The 16,113-nt window shown below is 44.2% G+C and overlaps 2 protein-coding genes across 9 annotated transcripts in view; one reads left to right on the forward strand and one right to left on the reverse strand.

Moving 5' to 3' along the window:
• The window catches only part of FYCO1 (FYVE and coiled-coil domain autophagy adaptor 1), a 34,054-nt gene extending 25,840 nt beyond the window's left edge, over positions 1 to 8,214 (forward strand). For 4 of the 6 annotated variants that reach the window (XM_052694202.1, XM_052694206.1, XM_052694203.1 and 1 more), the window contains exons 15-19: positions 1,225 to 1,284; positions 1,924 to 2,019; positions 3,794 to 4,004; positions 4,473 to 4,582; positions 4,981 to 8,214. In XM_052694202.1, coding sequence (XP_052550162.1) covers positions 1,225 to 1,284; positions 1,924 to 2,019; positions 3,794 to 4,004; positions 4,473 to 4,582; positions 4,981 to 5,056 — 553 coding nt within the window. In that variant the 3' untranslated portion in view covers positions 5,057 to 8,214. The remainder of the gene's footprint in view (positions 1 to 1,224; positions 1,285 to 1,923; positions 2,020 to 3,793; positions 4,005 to 4,472; positions 4,583 to 4,980) is intronic. The other 2 variants (XM_052694207.1, XM_052694208.1) reach the window with 2 other exon arrangements.
• A 1,908-nt stretch (positions 8,215 to 10,122) lies between these two features.
• CCR9 (C-C motif chemokine receptor 9) lies at positions 10,123 to 15,393 on the reverse strand. 3 transcript variants are annotated; one of them, XM_052694211.1, is made up of 3 exons: positions 14,697 to 15,393; positions 13,151 to 13,203; positions 10,123 to 12,830 (listed from the first exon to the last, which is right to left on the reverse strand). In XM_052694211.1, the coding sequence occupies exons 2-3, from the start codon at positions 13,166 to 13,168 to the stop codon at positions 11,667 to 11,669; spliced, it is 1,182 nt and encodes a 393-aa protein (XP_052550171.1). In that variant the 5' UTR covers positions 13,169 to 13,203; positions 14,697 to 15,393; the 3' UTR covers positions 10,123 to 11,666. The 3 variants fall into 3 exon arrangements, with proteins under 3 accessions (XP_052550171.1, XP_052550170.1, XP_052550169.1); XM_052694210.1 differs by having other exon boundaries at positions 13,151 to 13,210; XM_052694209.1 differs by lacking the exon at positions 14,697 to 15,393 and having other exon boundaries at positions 13,151 to 14,683.
• Positions 15,394 to 16,113: the final 720 nt, after the last annotated feature.

A 16,113-nucleotide genomic window follows, 5' to 3' on the forward strand; every position in this document is an offset into this window, starting at 1 on the left:
CTCAGGTGCTTGTGAGACAGAAAATCTTCAAGAGCAAAGTTGGACCAGCTGTTTTCAGGTTTGAATTCTGAAAAGGTCCTTTTGTTTATAACTCCAAAGCCTTTCATGATGTTGGTCACAGCATTTTTAGTATCATTTGGGAGAAATGCTTTCCGCATAAAGGAGAGTCCTGCTGTACTAGACCACGCAGCTGGGAGACAGTGACTAACTACAGAGACCTGAGGGTAAGCATAAGAATAGGGTAAGAATGAAGTGATACTTTGTTTTCAAAATGCTCTTCCAGCCTCCAGCAGTCTGTGTCTCAAGGATTCTCTGAATTGTTCTGTTGTTGTAGGCTTTTTCCATGCTTCAGTTCTTCCTCCTTATCAGCCCCAATTCATTTCACTTTTAAAAGAAAAGGAAGTGAAACTGGATTTCAGCAGATCCACCAGAGGTCTGCGCAGTGGTGCATGCTCATAATGCTCGTAATGATCCCCTGGCTGCCACCTAGCGGGAAAAAGTCATACAGGAAGAAATGCTACTGTCAGGGGGACGAGAACAGCTTGTGGGATTGCATCAAAAGCTGCTCAAGGAATGAGAGAACTTGAATGCCACAGATAACAGTGCTTTATCAGTTCAGGAAATGTGTTAGACAGTGGGTAAAGTTGAATATGCAGTTTTATTAGCAGTCACAACAGTAAATTCTTCCTAGTTCCAGCCAGTGTTATGGTGTAATGATGGAACAGTTGAATGCTTAGCCCACTAGGCTCATGTATGACTGCAAGTACTGATGCAATTTATCCAGATGCTGCTAATGACCAGGTGGATGCACTGTTACCTGGGGTTGTTCTTTCCCTTCTCAGTATTGTTTGTAGAGCAAGATCCCTTAGAATTTAAAAAGAATTGCTAAACTGTGTATTGATTTTTGAGATTAGTCTACAGGAAGTGTAACAATTCTGCCCTTGCTACATGATTACACCTTATTGTTCAAAAGCACATGTAAGTGATGTCATGTTTTATTAGGTTCCATTGACTTTTGAATGAACCAGCTGTTTGATTCTCCATATATTAGTGCCTCTGGCAATTTCTGGCAGAATTAGTTAGCCTGTCTTAGTTACCAGCCTGCTGCAACGCAGAGAAGCAAAGCATCAGTTAGAGAAGCTCTAACTCACTTGGAAACTATCAGAATTTGTTTACTGACTCTCAAACTCATTCTTTTCTTTGCTGCTTACATCTCTGCCTCAGCCCTGTAATTCATAGTTGGTGGTATTCCAGACTGTATCCAGTGCATCTGCCTTTTTTGAGGTAAGGAGTGGATGAGAGATTCTTCCTCTTGCCATGGTGTGTAGCAGGCACACAGCTCTGTCATCATGTGGCGGCTTCTTCAGTGTCTTTGCTTGAATCATCCAGTATTTCTTGTATGGGAAGAAGACGTATGACAGTGATTCTATGTGAGAAAATACATTCTGTGTACCATGTGTCAGAATAAGGAGCTGGAGAATGTATTTGTAAAATGCCTCACCGACTAAATCCAGGACAAATGTCATATCCCTGGGGAGGGTTTGTTTAAGAGATGAGGCCAGACTGTGCTGCTTGTCTCTGCCACCCAACTCTAGATTTTCTCCTTTGATGAAAGCTTTTAAACCTGGCAGCATCTCAGTAGGGAGTTTATCTTAAGACTGTTGAAGGGATGTTCTGGATACATGCATTCCTCTTAGCTCATGAAGCCAGGATGGAAGCTGTTTGCATTTTGCACGGTGATTAGCAGAACAGGGCTGCAGTTCTGCCCTGGCAGTTTTGTCATGAGAATGTGCAAAATAAAAATGACGTAATTTGTCATTGTGGCTACTAAATCATTTCTGTTTAAGGAAGACCTGAGCTTCCAAAGAATATTTGACCCCGTACTATTCAGAAAATCATCGCTTTCTTTTTTTCTTCTCCTAGAAACAGCACGTGTAATTCTTCAACCTTTGATGAATCAGAAGAGTGGCAGGTTGCTCAAGATGCTGAGATAAGCTTGTTGAAGTCAGGAGAAATCATGTAAGCAGAACAATTTCGTTACCACCAAACTGAAAAAATAAAGGCTGAACTCAGATATCAGCTATGTGAATTGTGCAGACTTCTGGAAGTTCAGATTGATTGTGTCCCACAGCAGAATTTGGTCTGAGGAGGAGCAGAGAATGTATCTCAACTAAGCAGAGCAGCAGCAATGAGCCAGGTCCTTTCTCTTAAAAGCCTTATATGTGAGTGGGGAACAAGAAGGAAAGATTTTGGTTTGTGTCACATCATAAAGTCTTCCTTCCTGTTCTCACTGCAGGAGGTGCTGTGAACAGAAAGGGGGCTTAGAGGGAAGTCTGCATAGTTCTGATAATCTCTGAGGAAACTGTAAGGCAAAGGCAGAGTGCTGTGCTACTTGGGCCTTTGTGATGGAGAGGGAATTGGTGAGCTTTTGAAGTATGTGCCTGTTATTTATTGGTAACCCCAACCTGTTGCCTCACAGGAGCCATATTCCTGATTGATTCTTGATTGGCATAAAATGTTCAGCAAATGATCTCTCAACCTCTGTGAGCTGTGTGCACACAATTCTTGCGTGTACTCTGCTCAGAAATTGACTGTTACGTGCAGAAAGTGACAGAATGTCATTTTCACTGCCACAGAGGGAACCTAATGCACAAAAACACTCATGACCTGGAGTTATTCCCCTTTGCTCACCATTCTCTTGGGCCTTGCTTGGAAATGCTGGCCTTTTGTGGTGAATGTTTCAAGCTTGTTTCTACTGTTCAGAGAACCAGCAAAATAAGTGGTGGTTGAGCTGCAGAGCAAAGCCAGGAGTTATCGTTAGTTTGTTAAAATTAAAGATCAGTTGAAACAATGTAGTAGCTATTTCAGCTAAGGGCAAAAGTAACACTGTAAATAAAACTTAGTATAAAGCTTTCTCTCTGAACAAATCTCAGGAGCTATAGTAAATGAGCTGTCTAGCCACAATGACTGGAAGCTGAACTCTTTACGACAGGAAATCGTCATGGTGACTGAGTGGTATCTTATGGCAAATGAGTTGATTTTTTGCTTGGGAAACAATTTATTTGGCCTGAAGTGTGATGTTTTAGATCAGTTTTAGTTAGGATAACATGGGTGAGCTACTCAGCTCTTAGAAACTGCTGGTTTCCTCTGAAGAAGGCAAGCAGCATTCTTCTGTTAAAGGTCCCCACTGCTTGCAGTCTGAAATAGATATCAAAATGAAGTAGGCTAATAAAATGCTTCAGGAGTCAGGATCACCTAGATGCTGAGTACTTCCTTTTTAATTGGAGGGTCCTTAAATCAGCTTTTATCCAGCTTATTTGGGTAAAACAGAGCATGCAGTAACAGCTCCAGAGGAGCTAGACAAAGCTGTTGTTACATTCCATCCTTCTGCCCTCTCTGAACTCTTGATCCCTGTTTTCTGTACAAATAATGTCTAGATGAGAACAGTACACTGACAATTTCTGTTTACATTTCTGTGAAAGGAACAGTAGAGGGCAGCAGACTTTTTTTAAATCACAGGAGCTCTAAAAAGCTTTATTCAATAAAGATTTTTCTAGTCAAAGTGAAATAAATAAGTGAATAATATCCATATTTGCTGAAACAGTGAAAGTACTTTCATCTTTTCCACAGTTCTTGCTTTCTTCCAGGGCTGAATTTTCCTGTGTCTTGTTAGACCTGTTCAAAGTTGCTGTGGAGGCTGCCTCAAATAAACAGAAAATTAAAAATGGCTGTTGTTTTTGTCACAGCTATTAGATTGGATCTCTTCAAGTGACTGTATTTTTCTCTCTTACAGGGTCAAATTACCCCTTACAGTGGAGGAGATTATAAATTTTGGGGAAGGCAACAGAGAACTGTTCATCAAATCCAGCACTTACAGTATCATTCCCATCACTGTTACAGAGATTGGGCTGACAATTAGTTGGATATTTTCATCAGACCCTAAAAGCATCTCCTTCAGCGTCGTCTACCAGGAATCAGAAGACACACCACTGGATCAGTGCAAAGTAAGGCTGTTATTTCCCTGTGGGGTCTTTAGTTTCTTTACTGCCTTAGGAAGTGTAACATACTTCAATAGGCTCCCCAGAGGAATCAGCCAGCACAGCCAACTGATTTCCACAATAGTGTTAATTACTATTGCACTGTAAGGAGTTCTTTATTCCAGTTACGTTTTCCTGGAGGTAGAGCTTCATCTTTAATTATTTGACATTGCCTGCAAAAGTTGAGTTGAAAAAGTCTATAGCTTCTACTAGTCTCATCATCACTCACTATTATTAAGCAAAAATAAGTGCTCAAGCTTACAAAATTCTTCTTTTCTTCCTCCTCAGCATAGCTTGATTTGTAGCTGCTTAGGGCTGATCTTGCCAGGCTCTTAAGCAGAGACGACAAGGAAACAGATAAATGGACTGGGTTGTTTGAATTTCTTAGAGTCAAATGTGTGTTTAAGGGTACTGATGATTTGTGCTGAATTCCAGGTTCTCATTCCTATGACCCGCTGCAATTCTCATAAGGAAACTATCAGAGGGCAGATGAAAGTCAGAAACTCTGGAATTTACACACTGATATTTGACAACACGTTTTCTAGGTAGGTCCTACCTGAGTGTAAAAAGTGAAGTAAACTTGCTTTTACAGGCTGTGCAAATGTTTAGTTGTATCTTTACTCTGCTGTTTGGAAGTAAGTGTGAGAAACTGCTCCCTGCTTGCCAAAAGATCTTCAACCTGAGTTTCGGTTTTCGTTCTTTTTTGTTTTCGTCTCCCCATCGTAGCAGACTTTAACTTGTTTGTCTTGACCTTTGAGAAGATAAATAGAATAGTCAGAAATGTTATCTTTGAAACAAGAGACTTGACAGCCTTTGTGAAAAAAATCTGTTTTTAAAACAAGTCATTTTTTTTGCCTGACTGTAAAATGAAATAATTTTTAGGACTTTCTGTCCAGTTGATTTCAGCTAACACAGTCATCTTCTTCCTTTTGTTTCTTGACAGATTTATTTCAAAAAGAGTGTTTTATCAGTTGACTGTTGAGCGACCTGTCATCTATGATGGAAGTGATTTTCCATAGCCTTGAATATACTGTGTTATTTTTAATTAAATTTGTAAGAAATGCTATTTATGTAAGCATTGTGGTTACCACTATTTGAAGACTTTGAAACTATGCAATAGTTATAATGCACATAGAGAGCATGTATACACTAGAAAACAAAGCCTTTTTAGGAACACTAATGGTTCTGTACCGTGTACAGATTCCTCAGAAGCCATCTTGTTTGATTCAACAGGGCAAGTAATGTTCCAGCCAAATTTTTTTCAGTGGGGAAAAAAGTAAGTGTGGAAGTGACTGAAATTCTCTGCTGAAAATTAAACATTTCTTACAAAAATATCCTTCAAAAGGAAATTCAAATAAAAATGCATTACTTTTGTTGACCTCTTCACTGAGGAATAAATATACCCATTTCCGTTCTGCTCTACTGCTCTCACAGTCCGAACAGCAACTATGCAATCCTTCAGTCTTTGCAGACATATATTCTAATTCATCTAGAATTTTTTATCTCTTTCAAGTTTTATAAGCAGCAACTATAGAGTTTTTTTACATTTTGAGCTAAGATTTGGTAAGTCTTAACTGGCTTTTATAAATGCTTTGGTCTTTAATGCCAGTTACAAAGCAATAAAACATGAAGCAACAATTTATTTCACTTTTGCTCTTTGTACTCTGTGAGTTGTTCCACTGAAATCAGCTCATTTGGTGAGTACCAGTGGCAGAATCAGGTGTATAATTTGTAGAATAAAGGACTACTCACTGTGTGACACTTGGAAGAAGAGCATTTCTGCTTCCTGCTGTAGCCCCTTGGTCAGCAGCATTCACAAGAAAGCACAATCTCTGAGGAGGCCAGCAATGTCCTTTCTCTCTGTAGACTAAGTGGAAAGCAGCCGTAAGTTTTGAATCGGTCTCCAGAAATCCATTTGAAATTGAATACATACCCAGCACTTACGGAACTCTCCATGGGGTATGTGATCCTACAGCAATAGGCTGGTTGCTAAAAGGTGGATGCGAGGCAGTGTTTGACTGTAGGGAAGTTTCTGGGAAAAAAAATACTGTAGATAAAGCTAACAGTTGCTAATCATTCGTTCCGTTGTTAACAATGTGTAAACACACTGATCCTGAAGAAGATTGTGAAAGAATGACTGCCTTTCATGGATCACCTGGACTTTAAGTTGCATGTTCAGGGCTTTCTAACAAGGACTTGCACTCAGGGTGGCACCAAGCTGGAATCGGGGCCTTTTCAACGAGGCTGTCTGGCTCCTGGATGGTTTACTCTTCCAACGTCGCTTCCCAGCATGTGTGATGTGCTGTGCTGGGCAGAGGAGTTGGCGAGAGGTGTGCGCTGCCTTACTCCTCCTGAGTAACAGGATGCAGTAAGAGTGAGACCCTTCCCTGGCTGTGTGCATGAAAAGGAGGTGGACGAGAAACCAAAGTGGGCAATAAATGACACAAATACAGACATAAATGCTCTGCTCTGAATTATGGCATATTTCAGTGTTGAAGCTATGTTTTTATTTAATTGAGCAAGAAGAGTTTATTTATTGCTGAAGAATGGATACTGTATGCCGTTTGCTATGCAGTTTCACACAGCTGTTACTGAGGTCTGCTGCAGTTTTCCTTTAAGCTTTCAGGTGTGATTTTTAAAAGCATCTTGTTGCTGTTTTACTTAGAATACTAATCTTACTAGGAGATCTTTATTAAAATGCCAAATGTAAGTTAAAGGGATGCCGTCAAATGTTTTAGGCTAAAATATGACATCTCTGCTCAGAAGTATTTATCTGTAGTCAGAATCGTTTGACAGGCTTGCCTCTGGATTTCTTCTCTGCATCCTTGTTCTTAAGATTTTTTCACTCAATAGCAAATATTTTTAAGGCACCATTTATTCTTAAAGAAGCTGACTCTGTGTAGTAGGCCAAATTTTTGCAAGCAAGTTTTTCGTGTAGACAGGCCTGAGGTTTGCCAAAACCTGTGTTTGGAAGGTGGGTAATAAAAACACTGGATGATTTTCTTTTTAGCATTTGAGTCTTTCTGTTAGCTTTTCTTCAGGTTTTCCTGTCACATGAGAGACAAGAAACCTGGCTTTTTTGCTCTCCAAAAGAGGACTAAGAGGAGGAGGAGCAAGAACCTATAGGTTCAAGATAACAAATTATTGTTTGCTTCTCACAGAGGAGAGCATTTAAACAGAAGTCATTTCAGAAAAGCAAATATTCCATCAGGTAGAGATGCAACAAGTGGACATGAGCTCAGCTGTTGGAAGGAACTGTTCAAGTAAGGGAACCCATTGTGTCACCTAGATGAGGGAGTCTTTTCCACCTCTGGGGCTGTGCAGAGAACACAGCAAAGAACACGTTCTTGTTACAGAGCTGTTGTGTGACTGTCCCAGATCATTTATTGCTGGAGTCACGGGGCCTTGTTGTAGGACTGCCCACAAGCATAGGTTTGTGCAAGAGACTTCACTCAAGCACTTTATACCCTCATTTGTAAAGAACCTGTTCATATGAGGTATGCCTTCAATGCTGATAAATCTGTTTGCCTACAGAGGTTCAGGTGTTTTGTTGCACTGGGCCTTTGGTTAGAAGACCATCCCCTGCAATACAATTAAGAGAAATACTTAAAATCAATCACAAAACTGATTTAAGGGGATGTCACGTCTGTGACCTTTATATACAAAGAGTGCATAAAAAGTCAGCATATCTAATTGGGTGTTTTTTTCTGGGTGCTAGAATAAGGAAGGGTAATCTGTTATTTGTTAGGCAGGGATTTATGCAGAGGAAAGAATACAGTTATTTTAAGAAAATGACATAATTCCTGTATTCAGCATTACTCAATGCTGCTTTATGAGACATCACTGAGATTTGCACAGTAAGAAGTAGCACCGCTTCAGAAGCCTGAATTTGCTCGTTTTAAAAATCAAAATTGCACTGTAGTTTTAATTATACTCAGGCACTTATATTGTAAGTTGTTCAGAAACGTTTTCTGGTTTTAGCTGCCAAAGAATTGCAAATCCATTCACATCAAATTTCACGTTCCACGAGGGGGAAAAAAAGAGATTTATGTATCCCAGCATCTGTGCAGTTACAGAGGTGTAGACAGTCATGTACTGGAATGTTTGTTTCTTGATGCTTTTTTTTTTCCTTTTATAACCTCAGGAATTAAAAGAAATAAACTTCTTTATCATCCAGCGTGTATGTCTGCTTTGTGCCAGGCAGAGATGGCTTTGTCATGAAGATAAATCAGATCTACTTCTAGGCTGGAAAAACGTTGGGAAATAAGGAAAAATTAGAAGGTGAGAAAATAAGATTGAGTCCATTTATACTGAACGATTGTGCGAGTGAGAGGCATTCTTTACACATTGTCTCTGCTTCTTGCCTTGGAGGGGTTGGAGAAACATCTGTTTGCATTTGTAGACTCGGCCCCATGTAGGCTAACCTGAGCTGCTGGGGCTGTCGGAATGGGGACAGGGGGCCCCACCACCATCAGTCATCACTTCTTCTTTTCAGTTGCTGTGTCCTCGTAGATTTCTTCTGGGGGCTGCAAGAAGAAGCTCAGAGGCACCTCTGGAATCAAGCCTCAGCCATGCTTAGCATGGAATACAAGGGAACTGCAAAGACCAAATACATCCGAGCTGCTGTGCAGCTCTAAAAGGGAGGCTGTAGCTGTTGAAAGTCTCTGTGTAAATCTCCAATAATCAATTCTCAGCCTTATTAAGCAATGCATCCTCCATGCTAAAGGCAAGATAATCTGAGCCCTAATGCTGTCTTACATGGGATTTTAACCCACCTATGTCCTACTGTCAATCCCAGTTATCCCCAATCACCTTAGCACACCCAGTACAGCACTGCTGTGTGGACCATGTGAAAGTGTATGGCTGCACGGGGCAATGATATACTTTCCATTAGTCCTTGAATTGTCTCTGTGCAGGCCAAATACAAGGTTTCAACATTCCTATAGCCCAGGCTCAGAAAAAAAACAGCTCTCAAGGGCATGGAATCTATGGTGTCTGAGCAGTGAAGTCACAGAGTGTTGATCCAGGTTGTACCTGGAAATGATGATTTTACGTGTACCAAACTCACATCAATACTTCAGGTTTCAGTATGAATACAACCATACTATGTGGTGTGACTTCAAGCGATGTTTGCAGCAGCCATGGCGATCCTCACTGTCCCATAGTTGCTCTGCTCCCTGGAAGAGGCAGAGGCCGTATTCCTGTACCCCCCGTCTGCGTTTGAGGTGGGAGCTGCTGTTGGTTGAACAGGTTTGTCTGCAGGAAGTGGCATTTCCTCCCCAGCTCTCATGTGCTTCCTCTCTTCACACCGCAGACAGGCTGCTGCGATGCTACGTGACAGCCTGACGGTCGTGGCCACCTCTGGGGCCTTTGAGACATAGAATTAATGGCAGTTCAGAGTTACTGGCAGCAGTCCCCATTATGGCACGGCTTTGCATGGTCTGAGGAATCTAGGAATGAGGCAGTGGGCTCCTGGCCTGCTTGAGGCTCTTGGAAGCCTGCAGCCATTTCACCGAGACCTCATTTTATGCACACAGATGTTTTTGTGGGTGACTGAGGCAAAACCCAGCTGGCTGACTCACAGGGCCTCAGGAGCACCTGGCTGTGCTGCTCTGCTCTCTAGTAGATGGAGTGCCTCGTCCTCGGCTTGAGGCCTCTGGACTGTAACGCCTAACAGGTGCTGAGGGGTGAAAAGGCGAGGATGGGGCCACACTCCAAAATGTGATGTGACACACAGACAGCACAGAGGCCCCTGAGGAGCAGCACCTCCGTGCTGAGCCCCGCTGGGAGCGCGCACTGCAGGCGCTGCCTGACTCAGAGCGGGACGTGACCGGGGGACGACCCGGTGCCCCGACCTGCTGAAAGTTCAGCGCCATGTCACCAGCCTCAGCAGTTTCACTCGCCGGCCCCGCATGAGAATTTCCCACTGCGCTTTTGCTGCGTGAGGACACAGCACTCACCTGTGTGCTGAAACACGAGCATCCATCCCTCTTTGCTGCCCGCTGCTCACAGCCACCAGGAATTCCATGGCTGAAGCTTGCACAGCTGGTTTTAAGGAGGACAGCGTTTCGGGTAAGTCCTCTTGCTTTCTTGACTTCTCTACTTCACTGACACTACTTCACTATGTTGTGTGTCTGCTGTCAGTTACTGGGAATTGCAAACATAGGGAGGCTATTTGCTTCTCCTCAGACACGGGAGGAAACAGGTTGGGTGTATGGACGCAAAGATGGAGCTGGTTTGTAGGCAAAGACACCACCAGTCCATCCCCGCGGTGGATGTGTACGTGACAGTGCTTTATTGAAGGGAATTTCAGCTTCTGCTCAATTTGAGCTCCACACAAATCACAAACGCCGCCTTTACACATACAGGAAAAAAATGCATGTCTCTTTCAGCACTTATTTCTCTAAGGCAAAAATGAAGAACAATAAAAAACACTCAAAACGTATGTCAAAGTAGAACCCCATCTACCCACATGTACTGTGTTAGTTAGGAAAGCAGTGCCAAGCCTTGCAGAAAACTGGTGTTTACTCAGATGCTTTAATGAGTGATAGTCACCTAATGCCAAAGCAGATTATTAAAATAGGTTATTTACAAGAAAGCCTCCTGGGCACTAAAACAAGCAGCATAAGCTTGGGGTGCTTGGGGCGGGAATTGGCACTGCTGGGAGCCTTGTGGTGCCGCAGACCTCCCGCACCCTTATGGTGCCAGTGTTGGCCCATCTGCAGTTCCCAAGAAACTGGTAGGTTTGCTGCAGCTCCCACCTAAACGCATCTTGTACCCCACCAGCCCCAAGAGGAGATTCTCAACCAAAATGTTGCTAACGATAGGTTTGAGATCTTATGACTCTCTGTCTCATCAATTTTGGGTTAAACGTCTTTTGTTGTCTTTGCAAAGGTGCCGTCATTGATGGCTTGTTGAATCATCAGTTTGGGGTTTAAGTGCTTGGGGACAGAAAACTCAGAGCATCCAGTGGCCTTGAATTCTTACTGCGAGTTGTGGCTTGTCAATGCAGAGAAATACAAACTGCAGCAAATACGTTGCACCTGCTCTCACCCTACACCAAAGAGCTAAAATACAGGAGAAGGATTTAATTCTGTAGTGAGTACAGAATATTAGCTTTCCTTTGACCGTCCCACAAAGCAGCATTGTGTCCATTTGTGCATGGAGCAGCCTTCACTTTCTGAAACCAGGCAATGGCCAAAAATTGAGTTATCATGGAGCCGTCCTGCAGCAGGGGCCCAGCTCCTTCTCACCACTTCCCATGGATGGAAGTGTGGTTCATCCTTACATGATGTTCATGGCTTTTCTGAGAGGCTTGCTATTTGGGCTGTGTTTTGAGCAATGGATGGGTTCTAAGAGCTGCCTCAGAGATAGCTCTTATTCCTTGTCAACTTGGCTCACAACATGCCTGGCTCCAATTTTGCTGCATGGTGCAGAAGGTTTCACTTCTCTATGTGAGCGAGGCCTGGTCTGGCTTGGCAGGGCACGAAGGAAGCACATGTAGGGCCCTCAGTGTCCCAGCTCAGTCCTGGACAAAACCAAGGAGGCCAGTCCTCCTCCAAGGCAATCTTTGGGGTGCAGGAGTGATGTCTAAAAGGACATGCTTGATAACCCTCAGGAGACACTGGCTTACACAAAGACTTGGCATGAGGCAGGAACAACAGAGGAGGCCAAATGGGTGCTGAGGGTGAGTGAGTTCCTCACCCGCCGCCGCCCCAGCATGGCAAAGGACCAGTTGGAGCTGTGCTCCTGGCTGTCACCCAAGGAGGAGCACTGCTCCTGGCCTCTAGACCAGTAGCGGCCAGTGCTCCGCACCATTCTGACCAGTGCCATCCTGAAACGCTCCCCAGCAAAGACATAAAGGAATGGGTTGAGGCAGCTGTGGAGAAAGGCGATGCTCTGGGTGACCTGCAGCCCAATGTCCAGCCCGTTGATGGTCTGGCAGCTGTACACCGCCCCGGTGTACATGTTGATGGTCTTGATCAGCAAAACGATGTTGTACGGGAACTGAGAGAGAAGAAAGGCAGTGATGATCATGGTGATGATCTTTAATGATTTCTGCTTTTGGCATCTTTTGGCTTGGAGGAGGGTGTGGATGATCAGGGTGTAGCAAATAACCATGACTAGAAGTGGGAGGAAGAAGCCTATAGTGACCTTCAGAGCCAGGACGGCAACTCTGAAGGCCATGCCAACGTTGGGTGGGTACGCCATTTTGCACACCGCCACAGCACCGATCTGCTTGCTCTGGCTGTACATTATCTCAGGGAGGCACAGGCTGACAGATGCCAGCCAGACAGCCAAGCACACGAGTTTGCTGCGCAGGATCCGCCTTTGCTTGGAAGATTTAGCTTTTGTTGCTTGAACAATGGTGATGTACCTGTCAAAACTGATGCATGTTAGAAACAAGATGCAGCTGTAGAAGTTGATCTTATACATGCTATTGACGACTTTGCACATGAAATTTCTGAAGATCCATCCGCTGGAGGCAGCCGTGGCCCAGAATGGGAGGGTGAAAAGGAGGAGCAGATCTGCAACAGCTAAGTGCAGCAGGTAGCGGTCCATCATGCTCCTCCTGAAGCGGTATTTGCAGTAGATGAGAACGACCAAGGCATTTCCCACCGTGCCCACAAAGAAGATGAGCCAGAAAAACACAGGCAAGAAAGCTCGAGCAAACTGCCAGACCTGCCTCCTGTCACACATGAGCTCTGTGTCGTTGGCGGGGTTCCCAATGACAGACAGCCCTGCGCTGTCATTCCTGTAGTAATCCAGGCTGGTCTTGCCAGTGTGGGGAACCTGTGGTGGGACACTGGGTAAATTCACATTGAGGTGGCCCGTAAGAGCATAAATTCACCAGATGTAGCTTAAGATCCCCAACATCACCCATTTTAGTTGGGAAAAGCCATCAGCAAAACAGTGGTTTTCAGATGGCTTGTAATGCACCCACGCCCAAGAGAAGATTCAAATACATAAAAAATCCAGACTCAGAAAGATGTGGGGAAGAAAGCTTTGTAACACTGCTATGGTGGGGCAGCACAACTGGCTCTTGGGAATAGAAAACTGATGTTGGGGGAAGGAAAAAATGAGATTACATAGCAACATTTGTGTGTACTCACTGTGCTTGCAAGTGCCATCTTTGCTCGATTTTTTCCTTGTCTTGAAGGAGATACTGCACTCTGGAGAGAAAAGATGGGAGCAAAACAATTTGAAATATCTCTAAAATAGGACTGTGACTCTCCAATTATTTTATTTTAATGTAAGCCTCAGTGGGATTCTCAGCTAGCTTTCTGAACTGAAGCTTTTTAACCCTCTTAGATGTGTCTGGCTGGTAGATGGGCAAACCAAGTAGAAACCAATGTCTCTGAGATGTTTCCATTTTGCTAAAAGATGGGCAGAAAAGATCCTTAATGCAGGAAAAACTAAGGGTAAATTAGGGCCTCAGCTTCTCTCTGCTGCTGTGCCGATTACACCCTTTGACTTACTAGGGTCAGTGTGATTTCATTTTTAATAAGACGTACAGTCCCCAGTGCGCACATCAAAAAAGAAAGCCATCTCAATGCGCCATAACTTCATGAGAATGTTTAACGTCTCTCACGAATTGTCTAGCAACTAGCAAGGAAAAGTACCTGCCTTATAAGGGTGGCTTGCAGCACTAAACTATTTGCATCCCCTGCACTCTGCCTGCAGCATCTCCTATCTGTTGACTGCCACGCTCTTTGCTGGGCCCCTCGCAGCAGCTTTTTATGGCCCCAGACACTAGAAAGACTTTTTTACTGCAGATTGCTTTGTACAGGAGCCATCACAAAAGTCAAATGAGCCAGGTCACACAGCCACCACTGAGCTCAGCCTTTCCTTGGGGGAACAGCCCACATTCAGATGCTTTCTCTTGGGTTTCTCCCATGCACCAGCCAAAAGTACCGTCCCCAGTGTTAACCAGGGCAGGAGCTGATGCAGCAAGCGGGTCACCTCTGCATCTTGCACTCATGATGGCTGTGCACTGCCCAGCATAGGATGTTTGCAGCAAACATTTGTGAGGTTCTGGAATTTAGTCTAAAATGTAAAGTGGTTGTTATCGGATATTGAAAGCACAAACTGGGGACCAAGCCTTTTATTTCTGTCTCCATGCAGTAACTTCAGTGAATATGGAATGAGATTTGCAGCACAAGCTCTTCTCAATGAAAGAACAGAGTACTGAGAGGAGATTGAAGAAATAAAAATAGCCACAAGCATGTGCTCATAGTTCCTTGAGTTTTCTACCAAGACACAGAACTACATGGAGGATTCTGTTGGCCCCTGGAGGATCAATTACAGATATCAATTTGGAACAATGTCATCCATGCCCTGACACCCAATTTTTAAAGTGCAGAGCTCAAGCTATAAGGAGCTGTTTGCCGTCTATCCAAAGCAGCCTGCCATGGAAAGTATGTGGCCAAAGCATAACAACGCAGCTGAGTGGCTCAGAATTCACACCAGCAAAAACAGGCTGGAAAGAAACGCATCTGTGTAACACATACATTTAAATATTAAGACATAGCAATAAAGACCAGCTGTAGCTTTGTACATGCAAACGATGATGGGCAGGGCCGCGTTAACTGGAGAAAAATGTTCTCATCCCTGTCGCACATGGCAAAGCCCCCATCCCCATCCCGTTCCCGTCCCCACCTGGCTCCAGCCGTGTTGCAGCACACAGGCTCACTCACATCACAGTAAATGCAGAGGCAGTTGGAAATCAAGCTGGGTTTGTACTGTCTGAGAAGCAAAGCGTTGCGAAGTCAGCTTCAAGGCAGAAGAAGCACTGTGCTAACCACAGCAGTGGCCTCTCACTGGGGTTTTGCCGCTGTGCTTGCCAGAGGTTATATTAATAGTAGCAGTCATTTGGTTTGGGGCATAATGGCCATTCAGATGCTACAGTGAGCACTTGATTTTCTCCTGCAGTGACCTCCTACCTGCTGCAGGCTTCAGAGTTCCTCAACACATCCAGATCTCCTTGCAGAATTGGGAGATTTCACCAAAACTACCCATGACCGGGCCAGACCTCAAGAAATAAGCTCTAAGAGCTCAGTGTGCATTGGTGAGTGCAGGGAGCAAGATGCCTTCTCAAGGCCTTGTTTCCAAAATGTTGCTCTGGCATCTGCCGGTTGGTTGTAGTCACTCTGGGAGCACTGCAAAATACCTGCATTATCTCCTACTCATCTTGGTTGCAATAGAAAAGATCCATCCTAACTTTGCAAGGTCAGTGGCTGCTTTTCCAAATTAAAGAACCTGTTTGTAACACAGATTCCTGTCCACTGAGGAAAGTGAGTTGGCTGAAAGTAGGGCACTCACCGGTGGTCGCTGCAGGGAGGTCGGCCGCACCGCTGCACGCCCTGCTCTGCGCAGCCACGCTGAGCCCCAGGCTTTGTAGGCTGCGTTGGGTGTGTGCTCCTGGACCCAGGCCCAATCAAACCTGTGAGTGGCTGTTCTCTCTGTGGTTTGCATGGTTTAGGTGGCTCAAACACACATGGGTTTTTTGTTGTTGTTGTTTTTTTTTTTTTTAATTTTTTTTTTTTTTTTTTTTTTTGCTGTTGACTTTTCTGGTAAGCTCCTTCAATAACAAAGGGGAGATGACTCTTTTATCACTATTTCCAGCTGAGATGCATCAAGAAAAGCAGGGGCTGCTGCCAGCATGGTCACATCCCAATGAACAAAACAATCACCGTGAAAAAAAAATCCCCAAACAAGAACAGGGTCACCCTGGGAGCCACCAGTGTGCCCAGAGAGTGAGCAGCCCGGTCCCATTCTTCTCACTCTGAGTTGGCCCTTGGCCACAGACACTCAGTGATACAGTGCCACTTGCCAGTGGCATCTGAGTGTGTCCAGAGGATGTGTCTGAACGCATCAGGGCAGCTTGGTGTGTGCAGGAGGGTGCAGAGTCACTCTGCGAAACCAGGGAAGCATAGGGCAGGACTGCAGGTAACAGCAGGATCCTTTTGCTGGTGGCACACCTTGTGTGAGGGCACATAGAAATTCTGATGAGGAAAGAAGGGATAAGTGGTAGATAAATGCATGAACCTGCACATTGTGCACATCGGCATACAAA

Source organism: Tympanuchus pallidicinctus, unplaced genomic scaffold, assembly GCF_026119805.1.
Source record: "Tympanuchus pallidicinctus isolate F22 unplaced genomic scaffold, pur_lepc_1.0 scaffold3, whole genome shotgun sequence".
NCBI classification, from domain to species: Eukaryota; Metazoa; Chordata; class Aves; order Galliformes; family Phasianidae; genus Tympanuchus; species Tympanuchus pallidicinctus.